The sequence below is a fragment of the Sardina pilchardus genome, chromosome 6 (assembly GCF_963854185.1).
Source record: "Sardina pilchardus chromosome 6, fSarPil1.1, whole genome shotgun sequence".
In the NCBI taxonomy this organism is placed as follows: Eukaryota; Metazoa; Chordata; class Actinopteri; order Clupeiformes; family Clupeidae; genus Sardina; species Sardina pilchardus.
This window is the reverse complement of record NC_084999.1, coordinates 14940037-14966628: the sequence shown is the minus strand read 5'-3', so window position 1 is coordinate 14966628 and position 26592 is coordinate 14940037. Positions and strand designations below refer to the sequence as shown.

The 26592-nt window shown below is 41.6% G+C and overlaps 3 protein-coding genes across 4 annotated transcripts in view; 2 read left to right on the top strand and 1 right to left on the bottom strand.

Annotated features, from left to right (window-relative positions):
• si:dkeyp-97a10.2 (uncharacterized) overlaps window positions 1–26592 on the bottom strand; it is a 360817-nt gene that overhangs the window by 23233 nt on the left and 310992 nt on the right. The gene's annotated exons all lie outside the window — the stretch shown is intronic.
• Window positions 5397–16237, top strand: si:dkeyp-97a10.3 (uncharacterized). 2 transcript variants are annotated; one of them, XM_062538592.1, is made up of 9 exons: window positions 5397–5978; window positions 6149–6218; window positions 7899–8240; window positions 8713–8982; window positions 9618–9902; window positions 10219–10323; window positions 10530–10579; window positions 11037–13010; window positions 15586–16237. In XM_062538592.1, exons 2-9 carry the CDS (start codon window positions 6179–6181, stop codon window positions 15607–15609), a joined length of 3090 nt encoding a protein of 1029 aa, XP_062394576.1. In that variant the 5' UTR covers window positions 5397–5978; window positions 6149–6178; the 3' UTR covers window positions 15610–16237. The 2 variants fall into 2 exon arrangements, with proteins under 2 accessions (XP_062394576.1, XP_062394575.1); XM_062538591.1 differs by having other exon boundaries at window positions 5404–5978; window positions 6164–6218.
• On the top strand, window positions 17280–24944 carry LOC134082690 (astacin-like metalloendopeptidase). Its single transcript, XM_062538590.1, has 13 exons — window positions 17280–17423; window positions 17604–17661; window positions 18116–18475; window positions 18905–18964; window positions 19073–19195; window positions 19398–19515; window positions 20484–20662; window positions 20879–20960; window positions 22197–22321; window positions 22794–23054; window positions 23853–23957; window positions 24047–24102; window positions 24189–24944. Exons 2-13 carry the CDS (start codon window positions 17619–17621, stop codon window positions 24204–24206), a joined length of 1530 nt encoding a protein of 509 aa, XP_062394574.1. The 5' UTR covers window positions 17280–17423; window positions 17604–17618; the 3' UTR covers window positions 24207–24944.

Sequence of the window (26592 nt, the reverse complement as noted above, 5' to 3'; positions counted from 1 at the left end):
TTTGAAAAGATGCCCAGATCCGTTCATTGGGCGCCACGGATGTCAATCAAATGCGTCTCTGCATAGCTCTTCATGGTCTTGCTTTCTCCCCTGTTCTGTGATTGGCCTCCAACATCAGGCGAACATGGGGGCGTTAGTTTCCAGACTGCCTTAGCAGCGTGAAAGAAATCACCGCGCAAGGCAGTATGGGAAACCCAGGCTACTTTCATCTCAGCATGGGCAACAAAACAGCCAAAACAACTATAAATCTTTTGCAACTATGCATTCCAGAAGGTGGTTCTTAATTGTTAAGAAGAGGGAATGGGTTTCCCATTAAGAAACTGACTACAATACAAACCCAGTGTACCCATAAAATCAACCGTCTAGCCTATACTTTTGCCTTCTCTGCCCACAGGTTCTTTCTTACTGTTGATATTAGCCAAAAAGTTTAAAATAAGACTTACACACAAACAGGATAAAACATGCCATCCACATCAGATTCATCATCAGCTTCAAAGCAGAATGATCTTGTTCTGTTCTGTGGCATTGTTTGGTACAGAGTCAGTTAATGACAAGCTGTCACCTTGGACACTATCTGTAACCTATACAGTAAACTAATGTACAGTATATTCTGTATTGCCTAGCAAAACGAGTGTTTGACACCGAAATCTCGACGATTGAGCCTGTTTGTGGAATTTTGCAGCTTTAGAGTGGAGCTCTGTATGGCTTTAACATTGCTCGCTTTGTGCATGGACTATTCTGTCCTTAAAGGGATATTCCGCCATTTTTGGAAATACGCTCATTTTCCACCTCCCCTCGAGCAAAACAATCGATATTTACCTTGTTCCCGTTCATCCAGCCATTCTGTGAGTCTGGCGATACAACTTTTAGCTTCAGCCTAGCATAGATCATTGAATCGGATTAGACCATTAGCTTCTCGCCTGCTAGCTTCATGTTTAAAAGTGACTAAGATTTCTGGTAATTTTCCCATTTAAAACGTGTCTCCTCTCAAGTTAGAAAGTGCAATAAGACCAACTGAAAATGAAACCTGGCGTTTTTCTAGGCTGATTTGACATGGAACTACACTCTCATCTGGCGTAATAATCAAGGCAACTTGCAAACGTACCATAGGCGCAGTGATATCGTACGCAGCATCTGAAAATAGTCCCCATAGACAACAAGCAGTAGTAGTGCCAGTACTATGCAAGTTGCCTTGATTATTACGCCAGATGAGAGTGTAGTTCCATGTCAAATCAGCCTAGAAAAACGCCAGGTTTCATTTTCAGTTGGTCTTATTGCACTTTCCAACTTGAGAGGAGACACGTTTTAAATGGGAAAATTACCAGAAATCTTAGTCACTTTTAAACATGAAGCTAGCAGGCGAGAAGCTAATGGTCTAATCCGATTCAATGATCTATGCTAGGCTGAAGCTAAAAGTTGTATCGCCAGACTCACAGAATGGCTGGATGAACGGGAACAAGGTAAATATCGATTGTTTTGCTCGAGGGGAGGTGGAAAATGAGCGTATTTCCAAAAATGGCGGAATATCCCTTTAAAACACCCCTAAACGTTCGTTTTTAAAAATGTGCAGCTCACCGAGTGGTTACTGGTCTTCAACAATCTTCTATAGCAAGTTTAGCAGCGAAATACAGCTTCTGCCCAGAGCTACGCGGATTTGAATCTTCCTGTCAACCTCTTCTATAAAAAGCTCAAATGGTATGATTAGAACCTTCTTCCATTTGATGCTGGAGTCTGCCACATGTCTTTGGCCAAACTTTAGTCGTAGTTACATTCTTTTGCTTATCTCCACTAAAGCTTTGACTGATGAAGAACCCAGGCAATAATTGACGTATGCAAAGGTGAATATTTACTCAACCACTTATTCTACAGTAGATATATAATCTTTATTAATGAACATTTCTTTATAGAAATCTGCTTTTTCTTTGACATGAAAGGTTCTTGTCAACAAAAGGGGTAAATATCCAAGGGGGTGAATACTTTGTGAAAACTTGACACCAAATAAAATAATAATTTATGGTCACACTCAGACAGGGGTATAGAAACTGTTTGATAGTTAGTTGTAACATAAATGTATAGGTCAACAGACCCCCTTTTTTCATTGTCAAGAGTTGGGAAAAGACAGCAAATACAGTGTAAGAAATACTGTGTGAAGGACAGTGCAGGCCACCGGTATTTCCTGGAAACTCCCTTTCATCCTGACCTGGTAGCACCTACTGTATGACAGATAAATCACCTCCTATCCAATGGAACAGTTCCTTTGAAAGCACGCATAGCCCAAAAGCATCAGCCAAATTAATGATAAAGTCTGACAATTTGTGTGTGACACTCAAAAGTGCCTCTCTGTCTGTGGGATAACTCTTCTGCAGGGTGGTGGATATCTCTTGAAACCTCAATTTTAAAAACATGTTCACATTTCGAAGTGTCTCTCTGTCAAGATGGAGCCGAAACCAGCTGGTTTTCCAGGAGCACTTGATACTGAAAAAATGTTTTCACCAAGTACTGACCATAATTCAATACAGGAAAGCAATACAAGGGGGAATTTCCAAGGGGGAGGGGTATACTTTGTACAGGCACTGTATACTGTATTTTTGATATTAATATAATATAATTATGTAATTATATAATATCAATATTAACTATACACATTACATATCTTTGATAGTTTGGTTTTGAATCTGTTCACACATATACAAAAGCTCAAATGGCCTATTAGCTGGTATCAGGCAGCAGCCAAGAAAGCCAGAGCCAAACATTTCTCAGACATCATAAATAAGAATTCTCACAGACCCCAAATTTTGTTTGGCACCATCAACTCTATTATCAACCCCCGCTTAGCTCCAGAGGCTGAAGCATCCACTGCCATCTGTGAGAAATTCTTAAAGTTTTTCACTGACAAAATTGAAAACATTAGATCCTTGTTTAACCCTTCTCTGTCTGACACCTCACCTGGTTGCCCTGGTGCTATAGCTATTTTTGACAGGTTCCAACAGGTTTCTTTATCAGAGTTGAGGGACATAGTGCTGCATATGAAACCCACATCTTCCCCTTATGATGTTGTCCCCTCCCGTATCATTAAGGATAGTTTTGATACCGTTGGCCCCAGTATCCAAACCATCATAAATTCTTGCCTAGTTGCTGGCACCGTCCCCTCATGTTTTAAGCATGCGGTCGTCCAGCCTCTGCTTAAAAAACCTAACCTGGATACTAAGTGTCTAAAAAATTACCGCCCCATTTCTAAGCTCCCTTTTATCTCAAAAGTGCTGGAAAAGGTTGTCCTGTCACAACTGCAACCTTTTTTAGACTTGAATGAATTGTTGGAACCCTTTCAGTCAGGTTTTAAAGCTCGTCACAGCACCGAAACAGCTTTGCTAAAGGTGACAAATGACCTGTTACTCACATTAGACTCAGGTGATAGTGCTATCCTGGTTTTATTGGACCTTAGTGCTGCCTTCGATACAGTGGACCATAACACTCTTCTGAGCCGCCTTGAACAGTGGGTTGGCATCAAAGGCACAGTCCTTCAATGGTTCAGCTCTTATTTGAAACACAGGACTTTCTCAGTATCTTTAAGCCAGTTCTTCTCATCCACTGCCTCAGTTTCCTGTGGTGTCCCCCAAGGGTCTGTCCTTGGACCAGTCCTCTTCTGCCTGTATATGCTCCCACTAGGCAACATTATCAGAAAACACAACATATCATTTCACTTCTATGCAGACGACTCACAACTTTATCTGCCACTGAAGTCTAGAGACTCCCTTCAGCCTCTCCTGGACTGTCTGGATGATATTAAAGGCTGGATGGCAAACAACTTCCTCCAGCTAAACAGCGACAAGACAGAAGTTATGGTTTTTGGCCCTTCCAAATCAAGACACACACTTGTCAGTCATCTAGATCACCTTGCCCCACATGTTAAGTCCTATGCTAGAGACCTAGGTGTCATTCTTGATTCAGACCTTTGTTTTGACAAACAAATCTGTGCTGTTGTCAAAAATAGCTTTTACCAACTAAGAGTGATTGCCAAAATTAAGCCTTCCCTGTCATTTAATGACCTAGAAAAAGTCATCCACGCATTTATTACATCACGGTTGGACTACTGCAACTCTCTATATCTAGGCCTCCCCCAGTCCTTACTCAATCGACTCCAGATGGTCCAAAATGCAGCTGCTAGACTGCTGACAGGTACCAAGAAACATGCCCACATTACCCCAGTCCTGGCTTCCTTGCATTGGCTCCCTATTAATTTTAGAGTCCAGTTCAAGGTCCTTCTGTTTGTTTTTAAAGCTCTAAATGGGCAAGCCCCGAGCTACATCACTGACCTTCTCCACCTGCAGCAAGCCTCCAGGTCTCTCAGGTCAAATAATAAAGCTCTCCTCCATGTGCCCCGGTCAAGGCTCAAACAAAAAGGTGACCGAGCCTTTGCAGTAGCTGCGCCACGGCTGTGGAACAACTTGCCCCTGGACATTAAAAATGCTTCCTCCATCTGTGTTTTTAAGTCTAGGCTCAAAACCCACCTTTTTACCTTATCCTTCTCAGCTCCCTAAATGTTTTGCCTGTTTTGTCTTGTCTGTAACTTTGCACTTGTCGCCTGTGTTTGTCTCCTGCTGTTATTGTTGATCTGTGTCTGTCTGCTTCCTTTTTTGCCTTATTTTTCTTTATTTATATATTTTTACTCTGTACAGCACTTTGGTCAGTGAAAGCTGTGTTTAAATGTGCTTTATAAATAAATTTTACTTACTTACTTACTTACTATCATTCTCTTTGAGCTCAATGCAAATCAAACCAGATGAAAAACACCATAGGCCTATCTGTAAAGGGTATGATGATGTGGAGCTATTTTAATTCCAAAGGCCAAGGATAATTTTATATTCCTTTTTTAATCAACTTTAGCATTGTCAAATACTTTTGACCCTCACTTCTATGTTGTATATTGATTGAAATGTAAAGCACATCGAATGACCATTGTGTATGATGATGTGATACAAATACATTTGGACGTGAACTTGAACTTGAACTATCAGTCTGTACAATAACATAGTCACAGTTGAGTGTTAGCTGACACAAATGCATGCAATTTAACCATGGCATAATCACTGAAAGGTAGTGCGAGACAAAAACAGGTTTTGAGAATAGGAGTTAGAATGGCATGTGCAGCTCAAAATGTTGTGATATGTCAATATCTATGCTGTGTTACATGTCTCATTTGATGGATGTAGCAAAAAAGGCAAGCAGGTGTGTGATTATGGTCAATGGCAATGAAAGACATCTGTGGATGAGGTACAGTATATCAAATGGAAATGTACAAAATGACCATTTTCAAAGCAGGACACTCAGGCATTCAATAAAGTATTATTTTTTATTTTTATTTACATCTTTATTTTCTTCCTATAAACATTGTTATTGTTCGTACTATGGTTGTTCTTTTAACCTCTCATACCAATTACAATACCATGTGCAGCTCAAAATATTGTGATACCTCAATATCTATGCTGTGTTACAGGTCTCATTTGATGGATGTTACAAAAATCGGCAAGCAAGTGTGTGAATATGGTCAATGGCAATGAAAAACATCTGTGGATGAGATTTACTGTATCAAATGGAAATGTACAAGATGACAATTTTCAAAGCAGCACACTCAGACATTCAATAGAGTATTATTTTTTATTTTTTATTAACATCTTTATTTTCTTTATTTATTCTTTTAACATCCATACAAATGCAAATAACACAAGCATAAAATATGAACATGGCTTCAGAATGCAGTCAGACAGCTACTGCTGTGTAACAGGTCTCCACCCATAGTTTTGGTGGGCCCCACCCAGATCTGTGTCATTGCCTGTTTAAGATAGTAGGTGGGGCTGATAAGGTAGTTTCAGGTAAGAAACAGGAAGTGCAAAGAAACTATCTTGTACCTCCATGAAATAGTAACCATTTGTACACCTCACTGCTGTAACCACAATAATGAAGGATAAAGAAGCTCATTGGTGAGTCATTTATTTTGTTACGTTTGGCAAAAACAGGCAATAATGGTTGAGTACATGCTTTTAGTTGTGAGTTAGTAAGACAGAGATAGAGTGTGAGTAAACAAATCAACTTTTCATGCCTAGCAACTTAGCTGAATCTACTCGCCGTACTGCCTTAATTCAGCTGATAGTTTCTCTCCCTTTAGCCAACACTGGTCGAAATGACCCCAACGTCGGCTGCTGTGACTGTTTTTTTGATCGGTAAGACATCATTTCCTTCCTGACTGTAACTGCGCTTGCACATTTTGCTGACCGGATAAGGTACTTTGTAGATCTAATCTCTTCTGCAGGGGTAATTAGGACACGAAACATCTTGGAAATGAAAACAACAGAGAAGTCACAAGTCACATCACAGAACCAGTTAGCTTACATTCTTGCCTTTTGAATGGTCTGTTGGGAGCCAGGACATACCCAGTTTTTATAGCTCTGTATCTGTGAGTAGGCGTTACCCACATGTTCATCTATGGGTGGGAGTTTAGTGTTTAGCTTTACATGTTAATTCACTGTGGCCATGATCTGGCTATCACCATACTACTGTATGCTCAATCTTTTAAGATTGAACATTAGTATGGGGAGTCTGCACTTTATTTCTACTGCACGAGAGGCGTGCTCTCTCGGAGGATGGGGTGGGACTGTCAAGCTCTATTGGCATCATTCAAATCATGACTATGTATGTTTGGATAATCCTTAAACCAATCAGACCAACGATCCAGTGCATCTTTTGGATAAGCTAGTTTGTGATTGGAGCCAAAGGTTTTGGCAGGGAACAGAGGAGATACAGTATATGTGCAGGTTTCCAGCCTGAGCTGCTGAGTGAAATCCAAATTCGCCGACAGGTCAGGCAGGGTTCACCCAGCCTACTGTGGCCACACATTAGCTTGTTGACATCTATTACAGTTTTTCACAATTGCCAAAACACACTTTTTGAAACCTTCCACCCTTTCCCCAAAACTGTAAACACACAACCCAAATCTCAAACTACATTCACAAAACAGTTGAACCTGTGCTCAAACCAAATAATGTCTTCAGATCATTCACAAAACAGTCCAAATTAAAACAGTACTGAGCAGTCATTTCATATTACATCACAGTTTTCAGGCCAGAACATATAGCTCTAGGAAAAACCGTTATGGTTTACAGTAAATGCATCTATAAAAACAAAACAAAGCAAGAAATAACTCAAACAAAGTAAAAATGGGATGGTGTTTACAGTTTTGAGGAAAGGGTGGAAGATTTTTTAACAAATATACTTGAGCAATTGTGTATACTGGAAATCACAGACATTTCAGTGTAAATGCAGTTTACTGCCTATAGTGCGCTCAAATGCTTCACTGAGTTTATGTCTGTTGATGATATGAAGCTGGACTGTTCAGCAACCGGTTTGCACTAGCTTATTTTGGCTATGCCACATCATTTGCATGACCAATGCAGAGTTGTTGTCTTTGTTTATTTTGCCATTTACCAAAATGTGCAAAATGTGCTTTATTGCATTAGTGTGTTTAGAGTTGTGCAAAAATACTCTATGAGATCTGCAAATTGTGTTTTTAGAACTGTTTTGATTTTGCCAAAAGAGTTATCAATTCAATAAATTGTTCAGGCAACTGAGCATTTGGTTCAGAAATTGGGTTTTGTGTTTGAGCAATTGTGGAAAATTGTATTACCACAACTGACTTGAATTACTTAGAATAGAATAGTCTTTAAGTCTTTAATTGTCCACCTGGGTGGAAAATTGTCTTAGAGCACAGATGCATTAGTGTCTGACTGTAGCCTCTCCTAGCTAGATATCTGTCTGCATCCTGAGTTGAATAGATGTTAACCACTTTTTTGTATTTTTTTGTATTATTTAAATTCTCTCTCTCTCTCTCGCTCTCTTTCTCTCAGCCTGGCTCAAGTGTGGGTATTCTCAGGATCCTGTTGAAATCAACTTTGCAACTGCTCCGGTGCTGGCCACGTCGGGAGCGCCAGCAGAGTTCTCGATCATAACCTTGTCAGCCATTTTCACCACGCAATGGCTCGCACCAGGTGGTGGAGCGATCGGGACTTGGACCTCCGCGGGGCCAGTGGTCAACGGCGATTACACCGGTCGGGTCAGCCTCACGGCCACTCGGCTCGAGATCATCACCGCGGAGCTGCGCGACGCAGGGAACTATACCGTCGTTGTGACACCCAGTGACACCACAGGCCTCATCCAAAACTCACGCTCAGTGGAGCTGAAGGTGTTTGGTGAGGCGTCAGTCTTTATTCCAGTTTTGTCCCCAGTTCCCTTCTTTATGGGACTGTTTGCAGGGCTCCTCCACATCTTAATTGATCTTGTACTACTTCAATGGCTGCTTAGTAAGTAGCTTAGGATAAAAGTGGCTGCTAAATGAATAAATGTAAAGGATGAATGTACTACTAGTACTACTACTACTTGGCCTAATGATACTACACTAGTTATAGCCTAGCTGTTGTTACAGAAGTAATAATCATAATTGGGGAATTAAACTAAGTTATTGATCCACCTAACTGTATTGCAGCTAGACTCAGATATCACAGCAGTGCCCTCTGAGAACATCGTCAGAAAACTCTCAATGGTTTCAGATGGACTGAGGAATCATGTCTCAAAATGTCAGCATTGACTCTCCCCTTAAAGAAATATTCCTCAATCTTATTGTGAATGCCTTATTTGGTTCTCTGTTTTGTCACACTCTCTCAGTCGCTGTGGCAGGGGTGAGCCTGAGTGTGGATCCGTCTGTGGCAGTGGAGGGGCGGAACGTGACCATCCGGTGCACCTTTTCGGCCGGCACTCAGACCACTGTGTCCTGGGGGCGAGGGGGCACGGCCCTGACCTCCGGCGACCGCATCACCATCTCCGGCGGCACCCTCGTGATCAACCCGGCCAGGAGAGACGACACCGGAGACTACAGCTGCACCGTCAGCAACCCGGTCAGCGCCCGGACGACAACGATTAGTCTTACTGTTTATTGTGAGTAAACAACAAATCACAGCGCTGTCTGCAGCAGGCGTGAACCTCAAGTCTGAATGAAAGTAAAGTGACTAGTATTTTACAGGCTTTTTTATCCAAAGTGACAGAGGGATTTGAACACGGGGCTGACCGTTAGTCAGGAGGCTCTGCTACCGCTGCCCTACATCACTCAGCTGCAGCTGAGAATGCAGCTGCATTCTCACTGACATAATGCTTTGTTATAACAGGAAAACCTCATGAATAGTGCATTCATAGCCTCCACTCCCTCCTATGTATAGAAACGGGAAATGGGTGTTTGTATTGCGCTGCGGGAGTTGCTGGGGAGCAGTGGTTTAGTTGGCCGAAAGCAGATTTGAGACATGATAGCTGAGTTTGTGGGCCACTTATTAGACAGTGAAATATCCATAACTCATCTTGCATGATGCCAATACAACATATGATGATTGTTTGGGGGGGAAATCGTTTGTAGGAGTGCTGCTAGGGTTTTCTACAGGGTGGCCCTCTGGTGCTCTTCAGTATTGAGATCCCAGTAGTTCAGTAAAGTCTGTGTGCTTCAGATGATTACATTTTTACTGAGCTAATGTGATGATCGTGGCAATGCCCTTCTCTCTCTGTGCTTGATGTACTGTATGTAGATGGTCCAGACACCCCAACGCTGACCAAGGAGGCAGAAGAATGCGTGGGAGGTGGGGATGCAGTGGTGGGCCAGGCGTTGGAGATCACCTGCGCCTCGGAGTCTCTTCCCCCTGCCACGTTCTCGTGGCAACACGACGGCCAAGCCGTCTCCTCCAGCCAGTCCAGCACGGGCTCGCTCGCTCTGCAGATCTCCTCGTCCGACTCGAGCGGCCAGTACGTCTGCACGGCGCAGAACTCCATCACCGGGGGCTCGTCACAGCAGGAGACAGATGTGTCTGTCGTTGGTGAGTTCGCACCAGTTGTGTATGAAAGAGGCTGTTGAGAGAAATGAGATGAATTTGGTCTTGAATCTTTGCACCACCTACGTTATATGGCTTTTTGCTTCCAATAAATTCTTCCTCTGAAAAAATAAAATGAGAGTTTTTAAAAACATGTAATGGCAGACATCACCAATGTTATCTTCTCTTGGCAAAATAATAATACATTCCTGATAAAAATCAAAATGCCTTGCCTTTGACTCGGGCATTCCACAGCCTGTTGTCTGTATCTGTGGTCGGATTTGACTGTATGATTTCTGCTTCCTGTTTCCTTCTCTCTCAGCTACGTGCCTGAATGGTGGAGAGGTGGCAGGAATTGTTATCGCCTGTTTCATCGTCATCGTCATCATCATTGTGATCATTATAGTGCTGCTACGTCAAAGGAACAGTATGTGTCCTTCGTCTTCTGGCATTGCCAGCGATTTATACACACAACAGTTGGTCTACATCTGAGATTTGCATTTACGTTTGTTTACTTGAGGTTGAGTATCAAGTATACTAAAGCAACACTGGGGTCAATGAAAGATAATTTAATAACTTAAATAGCTCCCTACAGATTCACTCCATGTAACCCAATGTTTTTATATCTCACAGTGGATAGGAGGCTACGTGATGCCATCAGTCTCCAAAAGACAGACCCTGTGGTAAGACCAGCAAAACAGCTTGTACAAGCTTGTTTTCCATGAATGCTCTCGTCAGTTATATAGCTTGCAACCTTAATATGTGTGTGTGTGTGCGTGTGCGTGTGCGTGTGCGAGTGCGTGTGCGCGTGTGTTTATATGCTTGCTTTGATTCACTTCCTACTTCTCCTCCTCTTTCCTCTTCCATATTTCCTTTGGCCCTTCCATTCCACATTCCATTCCCTACCCACTTCAGAAATCTATTTCTTACACTCTACTCTAGGGATGGTGACATACATGTAGTTTTCTCTCTTTCTCAAGCTTATTCCTTACACACGCTCTCACTTTAAGTGTTTTTGTGAAGTCCCACATTTAAAAGCGCAACATATCTAAAACTACAGTATGTAACATTTTTCATTTCAAGAGTAAGACATTGCATCTGCATTTTAAAAACGATCTCATGCCTTTGATCTGCCCTTAGGCTCGTCCACCTCCAGCCAACGTCCGAGCAGAAACCGCACCTGACCCACCACTGCATAACATGCCTCAGTTAAGTTACCGTCAGCCAAATGGGACAACCGACCGGCCACACAATGGACTTAACAACAACAACACAAACAATGGCATTCAACAAAATGGCCACCTCAGTAATGGCACACCACATCGCATGGGAAACACAACGACCAATGGGAACCCAATTGACATTAGTAATGGCTACAGTGGTCACCAGAATAACAATTTGTTTCCAAACTCTGGCCAGCAGAATCCAAACATTCTCATACAGACTGGCCAAATGCCAGCTGGTACCTCACAGCCTACGGTTCATGTCAACTTGAACACCTTGCCAAGGACTGACCAACAGAGTGCCAATACGCTGCCTCAAACTGTCAATGTGAACTTGAACGCATACCCACCGCCATCCCCAGGCCGTCAGGAGATTGTGGCCCTCAGTGCCCAGCAAGCCAACACATTACCCCAGAACAATGTGAGCTCTGTGGCTAGGTTCCATCAGAATTCCCATCAGAATTCCCATCAGGATGGCCTCATACAGACTGGTCACTCGCATGTCAATCCTGCGTTTGAGCCAGATGTGGCTGAAGCCAGACAACCCCCACCGTACGGCTATGCAGCTCAGAGATCTGCAAGGAGTGACCCCCACGTCCACAATGACTTTGCTCAGGCACGTCAGTCGCGTCCGACTGATGTGACCCACACTGGCCACCGTAGTACCAGCAGACAGCCCTCAACAGATCGCAGTCTCCGGCATTCGGACCATGCTCAGAGTAGATCCAGGACAAGGGACGGCGATCCCCGCGACTCTCCTGGTCCTGTGGAACCTAGCGCAAGGCACCGCCAGAGGCCTTGGGACACGTTGCGGGGAACTCCGGCGTACCCCAGCCAGCAGGCACGTCCATCAGTCTCGTCCACCAGCAGCAGCGCTGATTCCCAGTCCTCTGGCCAGCAACCCCGGCCCTTTCCGCCAGCTCCATCCAGTGGACGGCCCGCGCAGACGTCCAGACCAGGTGAGAGGGGGGGCAGAGCACCAGGGCGAGAGGCCCAGAGAGCGAATGACCGGAGGGAGGACCACAGCCCTTCCTTCATGGACCCCAACGCTCAGAGACAGAGAGCACCGCAGGTCCTGAGCGGCTCTCAGCCTCATGCTAGCCAACAGCACAGCCGGCCCTCACAAAGCCACAACACGACCACTCACGCTGGCCAAATGGCCAATGCTGCGGCAAGATCAGCTACAGCACAGGTGCTAAATGTGCCCCAAACCTCAGCCGCTCAGCCCCAGAATCATCAGCCTCCTCCTCAGGTAAGCCAGGTGCGCTCCCACGCACTTGTCCAGAGTAGGCCTGAGCAAAGGCAGACCGCTCCACAGGGGCCCGGCACTCAGGTTCCGGTCAGAACCGGCCCAAGCCAGCCCGCTCCGCTCACGCAGGCCACTCTTCAGCATCACACCCGCCACGCCAACCCCTTCGCCAACCGGAACGAGCAGACCCAGGCGGCTCTTCTGAACGCCGGACCCCAGGCACGGCAGCAGCCCCGCACCCAGGCGGCCCAGCCTGCCCAGCGTCCCGCAGCCAACCACAACACCACCCAGGCGGCCCAGCCTGCCCAGCGTCCCGCAGCCAACCAGAGCACCAACAATGCGGCCCACCGGCCGCCAACGCCACCCCCGGTGCTGCAGCCCCTCCAGTTCCAGGCGCTGCCCAAAGAGCGGAAGCAGCAGCAGCACGCTAGAGCGGGCGGCGTGCCTCCTGCCGGCGCAGTGCCGGTTGGGCACAGACACCCAGTGCACATGCCACCGGGCCACAGACCACCAGGTGCTACACAGAGACCTGTATGGCATGAGCCCACTCACGCTCACAGACACCCACGGGATGCCCATCTACATGCCAACCTGCAGGGGCACGCACCTGCACACAGGCCGCCTCCTGCACATGAGAGACAAGTGAGTGACTTTTTTTTTTCTTTTCTAAATTTGAACACTGTTAGGTCTCATGCATACTGTGTACTAATTCATCACTGCCACTGAGAAGAGAATGTCGAAGGCTTCCAGGATTTCAGGGTACCATTTAAATGGATAGGAATATATAAAATGAAGATAAAGCATGACTAGTATAGTTGGATTGTATTCCTAATTTATAAATTTGAGCAGAATTTGATGATTTTTAGCAAAAAAATAAATCATCATGATCATTCTTAATGAATCATAATCGTTAATAATTTGCCTACCGTACCTAATGCTTTGTTCATGTATGAGATCTGAAAAGCGGATGCGCTCAAACTCCGAATATTAGAGTCTTTGGGTGCGTAAAAACAAAAACTAGTATAAAGCAAAATAAACGCACTCTCGAATAAATCTTATTATTTTATTGACTTGAAAGCATGAACCAAGACGGACGCGTTTCGGCTAACAGCCGTCCTCAGCGTCTTGGGGAGGATAGGGCAGGTGTAACTAATAACAGGTACAGATAGGTTACGTCACCAAATTGCCAATTAGGCGCACAAGTCATAGCAAACATGAATATTCTGAATTTTATCAATAATGTGCCTAAATAGGACAATATGCAAGTCAACAATTATACAAAATAGAAAAAAAAATAAAATAAAAAAATAGCAAAATATATTACAAAACATGAAATAACAAACTCAGAGGAAGCACTGTAGGGCCAGTTCTTCATTAAGGCCACCAGGTTGGACTGTCTGCAGTTCATGAATCCAAAAGGCCTCTCTCTGAAGCAGGAGACGCCCCCTATCTCCACCCCTCCTAGGCTTATGTACAAGTTCAATGCCCTGAAATTTCAGCATACAAATATCATGATTATTGTTATTAAAATGTCTTGCCACTGGGGATTTTTCATCTTTATTTCGTATGTTACTTTTATGTTCAGTGACACGTGTACGAAGTTCTCTGGTGGTTTTCCCTACATAACAGAAGCCGCACGGGCACTTCAACAGGTAAACGACAAAGGACGTCCGACAGGATATTCTCCCTCTCACGGAGAATTTCCTGCCGGTGCGTGGATGTACAAATGTGTCTCCTTTTATCATTGCATTGCAATTGACACAGTTACGGCAGGGAAAATTGCCAGGGGGGAGATTAGAGAGCCAATTGGAGGATGCAGTGTGCACGTCAGCTTTGACCAATGCATCTCTCAAATTTCGGGACCTTTTATAGGCGAAACGAGGAGTATTATTGAAGGACTGGCCTATCTGTGGATCACTAGACAGAACATGCCAATGTTTTTAACAATTGATTTGATATTGCTAGAAAACGGAGAAAAAGTATTAACAAAGACCAGCTGCGGCGCCTCCTCAGTCCTAGCTTTCTTCTCCAGAAGAGTTTTGCGCGCAGAGCTGCAGGCCTTTTGTAAACAGGAGTCTAAATTTGTTTTTGCATAACCCTTTTCAAGGAAACGATCATAAACAATTTTGGCTTGGGTTTCAAAATCCTCATCAGTGTCGCATATTCTGCGAACACGTAAAAATTGGCTGTAAGGGAGACTTCTCTTCATGGGGGTGGATGATAGCTACTAGAAAGTAAAAAGCTATTTCGGTCAGTGACCTTGCGAAAAACTGTCGTTTTTAGAGTCTTCCCAACTTTCTGAACTTCAACATCCAAAAATGATATTTTATCCATGCTAAATTCAAGGGAAAATTTGATAGAGCTAAGTCTTGAATTTAAATACGTATGGAGCTGAAGCAGAGGCTCAACCGTCCCACTGAAAACAAAGAATATATCTTGAATCAGAACCAACATTTAATATATTGACCAAACTCATTGTCTTTATAAACAAAGTCACTTTCGAATTTCCCCATGAACAAGTTCGCATAATTGGGTGCGAAGGGAGAACCCATGGCTGTGCCCTTGATTTGATGGTAAAAGGTCTCTTCGAATCTAAAGTAATTCATTGTCAAAACTATGTGTGCCATTTCCCAAAGAGATTTAGTTGAAGGCTGATCATGTTCTCTGCATGCAAGATAACTCTCTAAAGCACATAGGCCTAGATCATGGGGAATGTTGGTATATAGACTGGTCACATCCATCGTACACAACAAGTCATTCTCAGATATCACGACATTTTGCAATTTATTCAGAAAATCAGTCGTATCCTGTAAATAAGATGGTAAGGTTGAGACTAATGATTTAATATGACAGTCCACAAACTGCGAGATGGGTTCAGTTAAAGACTTTATTTTGCTTTATACTTGTTCATGTATGAGATCACGAATGACAGACTATGAACTCATGTCAATTCCAAATGATTCATAAAATATTAAGGAATAAAGTAATACACAAATCATAAATTCATGATAATTCATGTACCATCTGTAAAGTGTTACAGACTTGTTAACAATTAAATTAAGTATATTCAGAAAGTTAAATCAACAGATAACTGATGATCCAATTTATTTTTACTAAATTCTTCCACTCACCCACACCTACATCTCATTGCTAGGGCCTCTCTATCTTGTCATGAAACACTCTCCCAAGGAAAATGTTCTGTTCTCTACTATTCTAGGTTCACAGGAGCCGGCCAAGATGAAGTGATCAATGTGTATCTGCCATGTCAAGAATACTTCTTTCGGATTACCACGGGAGGGAGCTATATGGACAACACAGAATTCTGATCTTTTTCATGCTGTGCGGATCCTTGTCATCAGTCTAGGAACCGGTTGTCCAGGTTTGTGAAAACAGCACATCGATGACTCAGGGAATATGACGGAATGAAGGAAGTTTGTTTTATTTGTTTTGAAGGACATGTGATTTCCTTGAGAGGTCTTTCTTTTGGAGCCATACAAAAACTCAGAGTGGATGTGGTGTATACAACTGAAGCACTTTTGTTGTGATTTTGAAAATATGAAAGAAAATAGAAAATGTTATGAAAGTGTGAAATATGAATATGAAGTGTGAAATAATAAACAGGCCATTGTCAGTCTGGTGAGGTAATGGTTTTGCTTTAAATGTTTGTCTTTATTTTGTCTAATTGAAGAACAAAGTTTACTTAATATATTATTATGGAAAATTGTGTTCTTAATAGTTGTACAATATCTTAAGTGTGTTGAATCAAACTCTTATCAATGCAAGAAGTGCTGTCTCAATACCAAAGATTTTTCAGCTCAGGTGTTACCATGAATTGGCACTGTTAATAAAAGTGATCTGTTTGTAATGTGTTCATTAATTGTCCTTGTCATCATTGTGTTATTCATCCTGGGTTAGAGTGCCTTTATCACCTGAGTCTGTAAAAGCTTGAGTGAAAGGTGGTTAATGTTAATGTACATTGATAATGTACAATGTTGCACTGCAGTTTAGAGTTTAGTGAGATGTGTATGTACAGTACTGTATTGTAGTTGTGCAACTACACTGAAACGTTAGGCCTTGGCCGAAAGGAACAGAAGGTAAATACAGAAACGCTTTATTGCTTTTTAAAGCCCCCCAGCCCTTAACTGCAGCAGGGGTGGGGGCACTGCTGCCTGACATTGTGTTTTTATGCAGGAGAATGGGCTGTCAGATGCCCTTGTTTTTTTTTCATCTATTGTACCTCAGATGTTTATTTAGGGAGACACACCTCCTGCCTCTTCAATGAGTGTTAGCGTGTTATGTTACCCAGTAACATCCGATATGTCTAATCAGTCTGTATGTCAGTATGTGTTTACAGACATGTGACGTTTCTCCCCTTAATTTTGCCAACCTGTAGTGTAATGATGGACAAAATATTTCATTATCAGGTCAGGTGTGCACTCTGGCTCAAGTGTAAATTTGTCCAAATTAATTGTTTCAATACTGTTAATGCATTTAACCAATAGCCTCAAGATACTCTGCTAATTAAACAAAAAAATCAACATTGGAAGGACTTGATTGGCTGAAACAGTTTTCGCCAGAATAGCGAAATCATCAGAAACTTAAAGGAGATAATAACCTGGCTATCCGTTTCTGTATGAATGTACAGTACTTGCATAATTCTTTCCTGAAGCTTTCTCTGTATGGAAACTGAGGAGAATCCAATACAGATTCACTGCTGTCACAAGCGTTACACAATTATATTCTATTCTATAATTAATTGACTTCAAAGTGTTTTATTATGTTTCAACTTCTATAATGACTAAGCAAACATCTCAGACAGAAGTCATTTCCACGCCTTCCAGGAATGCCATCTTTCCTGTTGAACAAGGGAAGATAACTGCTGTCTTATCACATATGGCGATCATTGCAAAGGTTTGCGTTACACCTGTCCTTTACAAAATGTCAACGGTGAAGTGTGTGTAATACTTTGATCATCTTTAAGGATCTTTTGGCAGGGAATCTAATTTGCCACTAAGAGGACTCTTTGGGATCCCTAATTTTATATTTTCATCTTTGGTAAGTTGATTTGTATTTTTGGAACCACAGTATTCTTACTTTCAGTCCACTTCTTTGTCAATTGTTATATGTTAGATTTCCTCTGTATTTTTATTGTCAATTTATGTACTTGTGTGTACAAGTGTGTCATATTCATGAGATATTTTGGGTTTGTCTAAAGTATTTTCTCTGTCTTCACAGTCTTCGTTGTTTGGAATGATCCTGTCACAAACTTTCATTCTTGCTATTCATCTGTCCAGTAAGTCCAAGAATATGACCTATTCTATCGTTCAGCTTTCATCTTGTTTCAGTGTTGTTTGTCGTCGACACTAACCTCACTTACCTGTCATAAATGCTCAAGTAAATGAAGGTTAGATGAAGTGATTGTCCTCAGTGATGTTTTAACACTTCCATATAACTAGGAGGCATTACAACCCTTAAACTGTGGTAACAGAACATTGCAAAATGGTGGGAGAGAGCATGTTAAGTTCAAACACATTTTTAACAGGTTGTTGTGCTGTGGATTTAGTATTTCAACTCTCATGTTTAGTAATGTCTATTTAAGGTTCATTACACCACACCTCTAAGTCAATTTAGCTAATTGTATCTTTAGCTCAAGAACACAATAAATATGAGCATCACATGTAAATAATGCCAAGGCATTATTGAGGCCGCAGTTCACTCTTCACGACACATATACCCTCTGTCCACAGCTATTTTGGGTGCACTTCAGTATCAGCCTCTACTCAGTAATATCCCTGATGTAGACCCAGTGGTGGTGCGTTCCGGGGATGATGCCACCCTGTCAGTGCCAGGGATGAAGGGGATCCTCTCTGTGACATGGCAGGCCCCAGATGGGATAATACTGGGGCTATGGGCACAAGGTCCAAATGGTGGTCCATCAGGAGTGGCCTACAGTCATGCACCTCAGTACAGCGGTCGAGTGAATATCACAAATGCACAACTCCGGATTGCACCAGTTCAGATTGATGATGCTGGAAATTACACCGTCACTGTAGTTACCAATAGTAATGGTGTGACAGTCAGTTCTATGTGGATGCAAGTGCATGATGGTGAGTCATGGTTTTGTGTGTTTGGATACAATTAGGCTAAGATATATCTTCTTAGATACAATATTCATCTCTGAAACAGACTACAAAACTGAGTGGAGATTTATAGGGAAGGACATGATATCAATATCAGTCCATTTTAAATTACTTTAACTAAGCATTATGTGTGTATATACATGTAGACAGAACGAGAGAGAGAGAGAGAGAGAGAGAGAGAGATTCTGGGGAAAAGCCAGAATATCAGGGCCATGGACAAAAATGCCCCTGAAGGGGAGTAAGGCCCCTAGGGTACTAGGAGGTAATTGTTTTTTTACAGCAAGTTGCAGTATGACTTTACAAGGAAGAAGAAGAAGAAGAACGCATGCTGGTTGGTTTGAAATAGGTGAAATAGAGTCTCAAAACATCATCTTGAGTGATCTAATCACATTGCAGAAGACACGTCGATGAAACACACGGTATCAGAGATACTGGAGGCAGCTAATGCTGGCTTAGGTGAGTCATTCTTATCGGTTGTAATGTACTATAAGAATGGCCTTTTATATATCCCTTACCTTGACATTCTTATAACCGTATGACAAGGAAGATGTTTTGTTTTGCTAGATGACATTTCCGTTGCCCCAGTGGGTCAGAGAAACGCTGATGCTTGCACGGCACGTGGTTGTACATGGGAGAAATCTACAGATGGAAGCGTCTACGTGCCGTATGTCCTTGGCAATGAATACTGTGAGTGATGGCTGTGATGCTCCGCATCTGCTAAATTTACTGGCCTGATATCTGTATTTTTTTATAGCTAATTTATTCCTTGTTTCTTGATATCTTTTGTTCTATTTCCTTTTTCTGTTGTTCAGCAGGACATGCACCTTATCTTTCATGCACATTTTTGATGAGTCATAAGTCATAAGTTTCTGTTTGCCGTTTTCTGTAGCACAAATTGATAGGAATCTCATTGAGAGGGCCATGACTTCAATCCAGTCTTCCAGTTGCATCCGATTCAGACCTCGTCAATCTGAACGAGACTACCTGCAAATAAATTCCAGGAGAGGGTATGAAAATCAATCTGAGGCCTTCACTCTAATGCACTTACCTTTTTAAAAATATATACTCTATTCAACTGGAATGCAAATTCCCTCCTGTGCCTCCTTAAGGCATGATCAAGCAAGCCAATCCATGTGTATAGACCATGTAAAGTCAATCCATGTTAATCCATGAGTAGCCAATCCATGTCAAATAGATCTTTGTAGATCCTAAATCTTGTGTACCCTAGCAATGCCCTAGCAACCTCTCCAATTACCCTAGCAACAACCTAACAATCACTTCTATAATGTCAACCTAGCAACTACCATAGCAACCTTGTTATTTACCATAGCAACCACCATATATACCCTTGTCACACCTTAGCAACCATCTTAATTACCCTAGCAACAACCTAGCAATAACCTCTATTTACCTTGCAACCACCATAGCAACCAACTGGATTACCCTAGTAACCAGCATAGGAACCACTGTATGTACCCTAGCAATGCCCTAGCAACCATCCAAATTATGATAGCAATGCCCTTGCAACCATCTTAATTGCCCTAGCAACAACCTAACAACCACCTCTATAATGTCAACCTAGCAACCACCATAGCAACCAACATGATTACCCTAGTTACCACCATAACGTTATTTAGCATAGTAACTACCATATGTACCCTAATAACACACAACAATGTCTCTAATGTCAACTTAGCAACCACCATAGCAACCAACATGATCACCCTAGCAACCAGCATAGCTACCACTTTTTTATGCATTTTGGTTTATTGGATGTTAATGCAGACGACTTTTGATCCATGTCCCCGATTTTCAAAAAATTAGATACTATTGCAATCCTTGCACGGAACTGCGCCTGATCAAGCCCACTCTAGCACTTCCTCAGAGATGCAATCGTAGCTTATGTATTTGTAAATAAATTTCACATTAACCACATTTGTGGAAATCATTGTAATGTAGTTGTTTTGTGTTGCAGCTGTAGCTCTTTTGTTGGACGTATAGGTGGTGTGCAGCAGGTCTCCCTCCAGAGATCAGGGTGTATGTTCCTTGGCACCATCCAACATGAGTTCCTGCATGCCCTGGGCTTCAATCACGAACATCAGAGGAGTGATCGAGACAATTATGTTCGCATTCAACTCGAAAATGTACAGTCTGGTGAGTAAGAAGAGTTTAAAAAGTGTAGTTTGTTAATTATCTCATGTATGGAAACAACCACACACACACACACACACACACACACACACACACACACACACACACACACACACACACACACACACACACACACACACACACACACACACACATACACTTAATATCTTAAAAAAGACACCACACACAGTGTTTTAACAATTCAGTTTTGATTTTAAGGCAAAGAGAGAAACTTTAACAAAGAGGACACTCTGAACCAGAACACTCCATATGACTACAGCTCTGTTATGCATTACTCCAGGTGAGTAATACTCAGAACTGTCCACCTGTCTGACTGACTTATTCATAAACCAATTTATTCATGCTCAACAGTGATATACAGTAACTTACCTGGTGGTTTTAAACCACCAGGCTTGTTTTGGTGAGATAACACAAGGAAGGCCACATGTGGAGAAAGGTTAAAGATAAAGAGACTTCCTAACTTGCGAATCCTACTGTATCTTATTTCTTTGGTAACCATGGTAACTAGAAATGGTTTTGAAAGTCATTACAGAACCACCACTCCTAAGTCAGCGTTCTCCTATCTTCAGATAGGGAAGGTGTATCAGAGAAATGTCTTAAGTCACCAAAATCCTAGATAAACGTTCCAAACTTTTGGATAAGAGAGACACAGACAGGCAGGCAAAAATTGTCAGGACTGTAACAGTAGCCTAGATTAATGAATTCTTTGAAAAATAAATTATATAACGCATTTGTACATCACACCTGAAGTAACAAGGAAGCAAGTTTAATAATGTGTTTAACTGAAACTAAGTTTCTTAGTGCTAACTGTGATCATCTGATGAGATAAAGGTGTTTCCCTGAAACTGCCAGGGAATGATGACTCATAAAAATGTGTCTGATGAGAGTACACTATGTCTCTGTAAACTCCGATGACCATGACATTGCGACAGGATGTCATTTGAGTCGCTGACAGATTTATCAGTATTGTTGAAACTGTAATTCAGTTCCAATCATTGTAAGTGGACCTTGCCTTACGTAGCTTAACATTGTTCACATAACATTAGTTCTTTAGAAATTGTCAACATTTTCCGTTGGATGTGCATGTGATTTCCTGTGCGTCTGGCACCTCACTTTTGTTTTCAGAACAGTTACTACTGTAACACTACAATAGTGTCAAATATAGCAGCTCTGTGAGTCCACAGCATATTGTAGACTCTCTATACCGTGGTACTGATTCTAGAGCAAAGATTCTAGAGCGCTAAGATCTTTGTCATAGAGTACCATGGTATGAGTTCTAGAAGTAATTTTCCCTTATTTCAATTTTGAAATGTCTGGATATGTCTTGGAGCAACCACTTTTCAGTTGGCTGGACCATCTGCCCTGCCTCCATAACCCAACTGAACTCAGCGTCAACCAAAGTGGCCCGAATCACATCTGTGATAGTTTCTCGTCATTGCTCTCTACTATTGGTCTCCCTTGTGTGTCCTAGCCATCAAGAGAAACATTGACCTGAAGAGATTTCCTTGTGTTTCAGAACAGCTTTTTCCAAGAATGGCCAGGCCACCCTGGTGCCCATCCCTGACTCCAGCGTTCCTATTGGGACAGCTTTCAGCATGAGCAGTATTGACTTCATCCGACTCAACAGGCTATACGAGTGCAGTGAGTTCTATTTCGGTCACCGCCCTGAAGTGACAAGCCATCAGTTCATTCTGTTATAGCCACCATACCACTATTAGAGTACACGAGTGGACAAGACTGCCCTCTAGGCAAAGAGAACATGGCTGAGCATGCAGGATAAGTGATAATGTCACCATCTCACTATCGGTCAGTCCAGGTTCGATTCCTGAATCTTCCTTTGCGAGTCTTCCTCGGTTTGGATGAACTAAATACTGGTTAACTATGACTTTTCAATTTGAACTTTGTTTAAGAATCCAGCTCAGATTGGCAAAGAGCTCTAACTTACGTTGTCAAAAACAACAAAACATCACAACAATTATGGCTTGAAAATCCTAGAAATCTATCCAAACTTATAGATACACAGAACACATTTAAAAGTACAATCTATATCAAAAAGTATATAGTCGTAAAAGTACATTCTATATCAATATCTGCTCTGAATTCAACCCTTCAGATACGCTGTCTGTGAGGCTGACCGTCAAGTCCACAGCCATTGAGGGAGAGAGTGTGATTCTGCAGTGCACATGGGCAGGAGTCCAGACCGGCATCACCTGGAGGAAGAACGGCGTGACACTCACACAGGACTCCCGCATGACCATGTCCGAGGGGACTCTTGGAATCAGCCGGCTTGTGAGAGAAGATGCAGGGGAGTACAGCTGCACTGTGTCCACCGCCGAGACTACGGAGACCACGAGAACCACACTCTCTGTCAACTGTAAGTCATGAACATTTGAAATACAACCAAATGTATAGCGACTAGCGAGTAAACAAAATTAATTGTTACAGAGCACAAACCTACTGTATATTCATGCAAGGGCATAATACTGTACATTCAGGAAATGAGCAAGTAAATGTCTTGTCAGACATGAAAAGTACAAAGTGAAAAGTACATGTCTGACAAGTGCTTCGTTTGGCAATTCACAATAAAAGACAAGATGCACAAAGCACAATAAAGTCAATTCAGTCAACCTTCACATAAGACATACAGTGGGGAGCACATGCATTTCATGTCATTTGACAATTGATCTTAATGCCTTAATTCAAAAAATGAAAATCAAACCACTAAAAGGACACCAATTTTCCAGTCAGCCTGGAAAAAACACCATGCCAATCTCTAGCTAGGGTATGTGATGATGTGGGGCTAAGGCCAAGGGAACTTTATCAGGATAATATCCTGGATCCATGAAATAGCTGGCCTTTAAAGATATATATTTAAAAATCCTTCAATCAAATACTTATGCCCCCTAGCATTTAAGGAAGAACATTTATTTATTTACGATACATTGTTCAATCACAAAGAAAATTGGTGTCCTTAACGGTTTGATTTTTACACATTTTTTTAATTCAGGCATTAAGATCAATTGTCAAATGATGATTTTATATTCCTCTTTTATAGGCAACTTTAGCAGGGTATCAAATACATGTGCTCCCCACTGTACATATGCATTGCTCTTGTTCTTTTTCTCAGTTTTTCCTTTCCACTCTTACTCAATGTTCTCTTCATCTCTCTCAGATAAATGTCTCACCTTGGGAGGTTTGATAGGGATTGTGATTGCCTGTTTCATCGTCCTTTGTGCACTATGTATTGCCATAGTGCTGCTCATTAAACAGAGAAAAGGTATTATTGTTCATATTTCTTATTTACATATATTTATAGTGTACAGTATATACTTATGGGATTGATATTATTTGGACTTTATTTTCCAGCACAACAAAAGGTACATACAGCATATGGTGTCAACATCAGAAACCCGAATTTCACGGTGAGAAGCTGACTCCTACAAGAATAAGTAATGTCTACTGCTGACTACTGAGAAAAAAAACATTATTTGTCTGTTATTTGTCTCAGCGCTATGGGAATACATAGGTCCAGCATTTCTTGAGATCTCAGTCATCTGATGAAGGAGGATAAACAACCCAGTGACCCAGACTTGACTCCGAACTGAAGATATGGCCTGATGTCAAGAGCAGTCTAAAGAATAACAACACGCTCAAAACATTATAAACATTCAATTATTAACAGGAGCTGTTTTGGTGTGTGAATTGTTTTCTATCTTTTCTCACTTCAAATTGTCATTGCAATCATATTTTGAGTGTGTAAGTGTGTAATTTGGTTTGTGTTTAATGAGGAGTTTGGGGCCTTTGAGAGTTTGAATGTTTACGTGGATGTACATAAAATAGGCAGAACTCAAAGGTGAAACTTCACTGTATTAAGATCATGTAAGTCATGTAAAGGTATGTAAATGTACGTGTAAATATAAATGTAAATGTATTGGGCACATTAACCAGGTCTGACTAGGCAATTACTTTTTTGTCTCCAAATGAACAGCAGTTATTGTGGTTATTTTTCTGGTAGCGGTTGAGGTCTTGTTGTTAGTCACTGGTAGCCATCAGCAGACAAATTCTCAAAAGAGAGGTGATCTGGGAACGCTTTGATCATGTCTGATTTCCAATTGGGACATTAAATTAGAAAGGAATCTTTTCGGAAGTACAGTAATCACATCTTTCTTTCATCTTTCTTATTAAAGGAATGTTTCAAGTGTTTACTCTATCTGTGTCATTTAATACTGACTCCATCAGGCATGAATAAAACCCACCCCATGGATTTTCTGTGATGTCTTCTTTTCTGTACACCAGCTTTCCTGTACACCAGCTTCATTTAATGTCACTTCAGTTCAGTTCCTTATCAAGGAATTATTATCCCCCAATAATTGTGTGTTTATTTGTTTGTTTGTTTGTGTGTGTGTGTGTATGTGTGCTGGAGCGCTGCTAGAAAATGTGGGCCCTGTGACCGAACATAATTCTGGGACGCCAAAAATGCTAAATTGAGACTTAGAATATATTTCATAGAGTATAGCATGTTAACAACATACAATTTAAACCTACACTGGTATTCAACATGTTTTTCTTAACAAAATTTTTAGTGCAAATAGGCAGGACAAGTCCACTGGAATATTTCCGCACTGTTAAAAAAAAATCTGTACAGAGTACAGTATTAAATAATCCCATCTATTAGTTTAGCAGACTTTTAGCAGCTTTTATCCAAAGCGTCTTACAAGGGCCATTCTCACCAGAGCAACTCAGCACGGTGGTGGGTGCAAACGGCTTGCAATTCATGTCAACATGTAACGTGCAAATCGACAAAACACTCTCGCCAGACCCTTGTAGTTCCGCCATGCTCCACCAGAGGCGTTTCGCTGAGCTCCTTGTGTGAAGCAGACAGCGAACTACAGGATCTGGCGAGGGTCAGGTTAGGTCACGGGATCCTCATGCATATGATTTCCAAGGGGTATAAATGCAGCCATGACACTTAACTTCATAGATTAAACTCTTACCCAGTCTTTTTGTTTTGAACAAATGTTTTGAATGTAGTTGCTTACACAAATCCAAAGAATATGCACAATAATGTCATGTATGTACCTAAAGTCATCAGTGCAGCTATAAGATGTAATTTGTTCCTGGATATTTGGTAATTTGGTAAATAAATGCAAATGGACTAGGACCAGATTGATCTGCAGAGCAAATTCAAATCTGTTCACAAAATTTGTATTTTAATCCAGACTGCATGTCGTGTAGAATACATTCTTTTTTTAATCTTCAATTGAAGATTTTTTAGATGGATCAGATGTCAAAAGCCTTACAAGGCCTCAAATTCAAAAATGTTGCCATCTGGTCTTTTTCTAATGTGTACATCAATCAATCTACCTAAAGCAGGCTAACATTTCCTTTTAAGCTTTCTTCTCCTTCTTGTGTGTAGCTCGCACTAATGTGCAAAGTAAGCAGTCTGACAGTAATAACCACCAAAACGGTCGGTTTAACACTACCAATGCACACAGCACACACAGGGGAGAAAAGAAGTTTCTTTCTTCTAAAAGATACACAAATTAGTTCAATTGAAAAATATCCCAGTCAAGGTAAGTTTCTATCTGTTCAAGGTCAGATTTGAAGACTTGTCTTAGTATAGTCCTATAGTGTTGTGTTTCTAAATGCTATTTGGAGCTAAAACTATTTTCAGTGCTTTGCTGTCGTTATATGAAGTAGGCCTATGCCTTGTCACATTATTTAAACAATGTACTTTGTGCAAAACTATATTAAAGAGCTACAGTATAAACACAGAATTCTGATATTAAATTGAATGTTTCTGGGAAGCTTAAGTGAATGAATGAATTCCCTGATGTTTATTCAAATGTGGGCATAGCCATGAATGTTAATGGGGATAATTTGATGAAAAGTAAATGTATTCCTACCAAAAT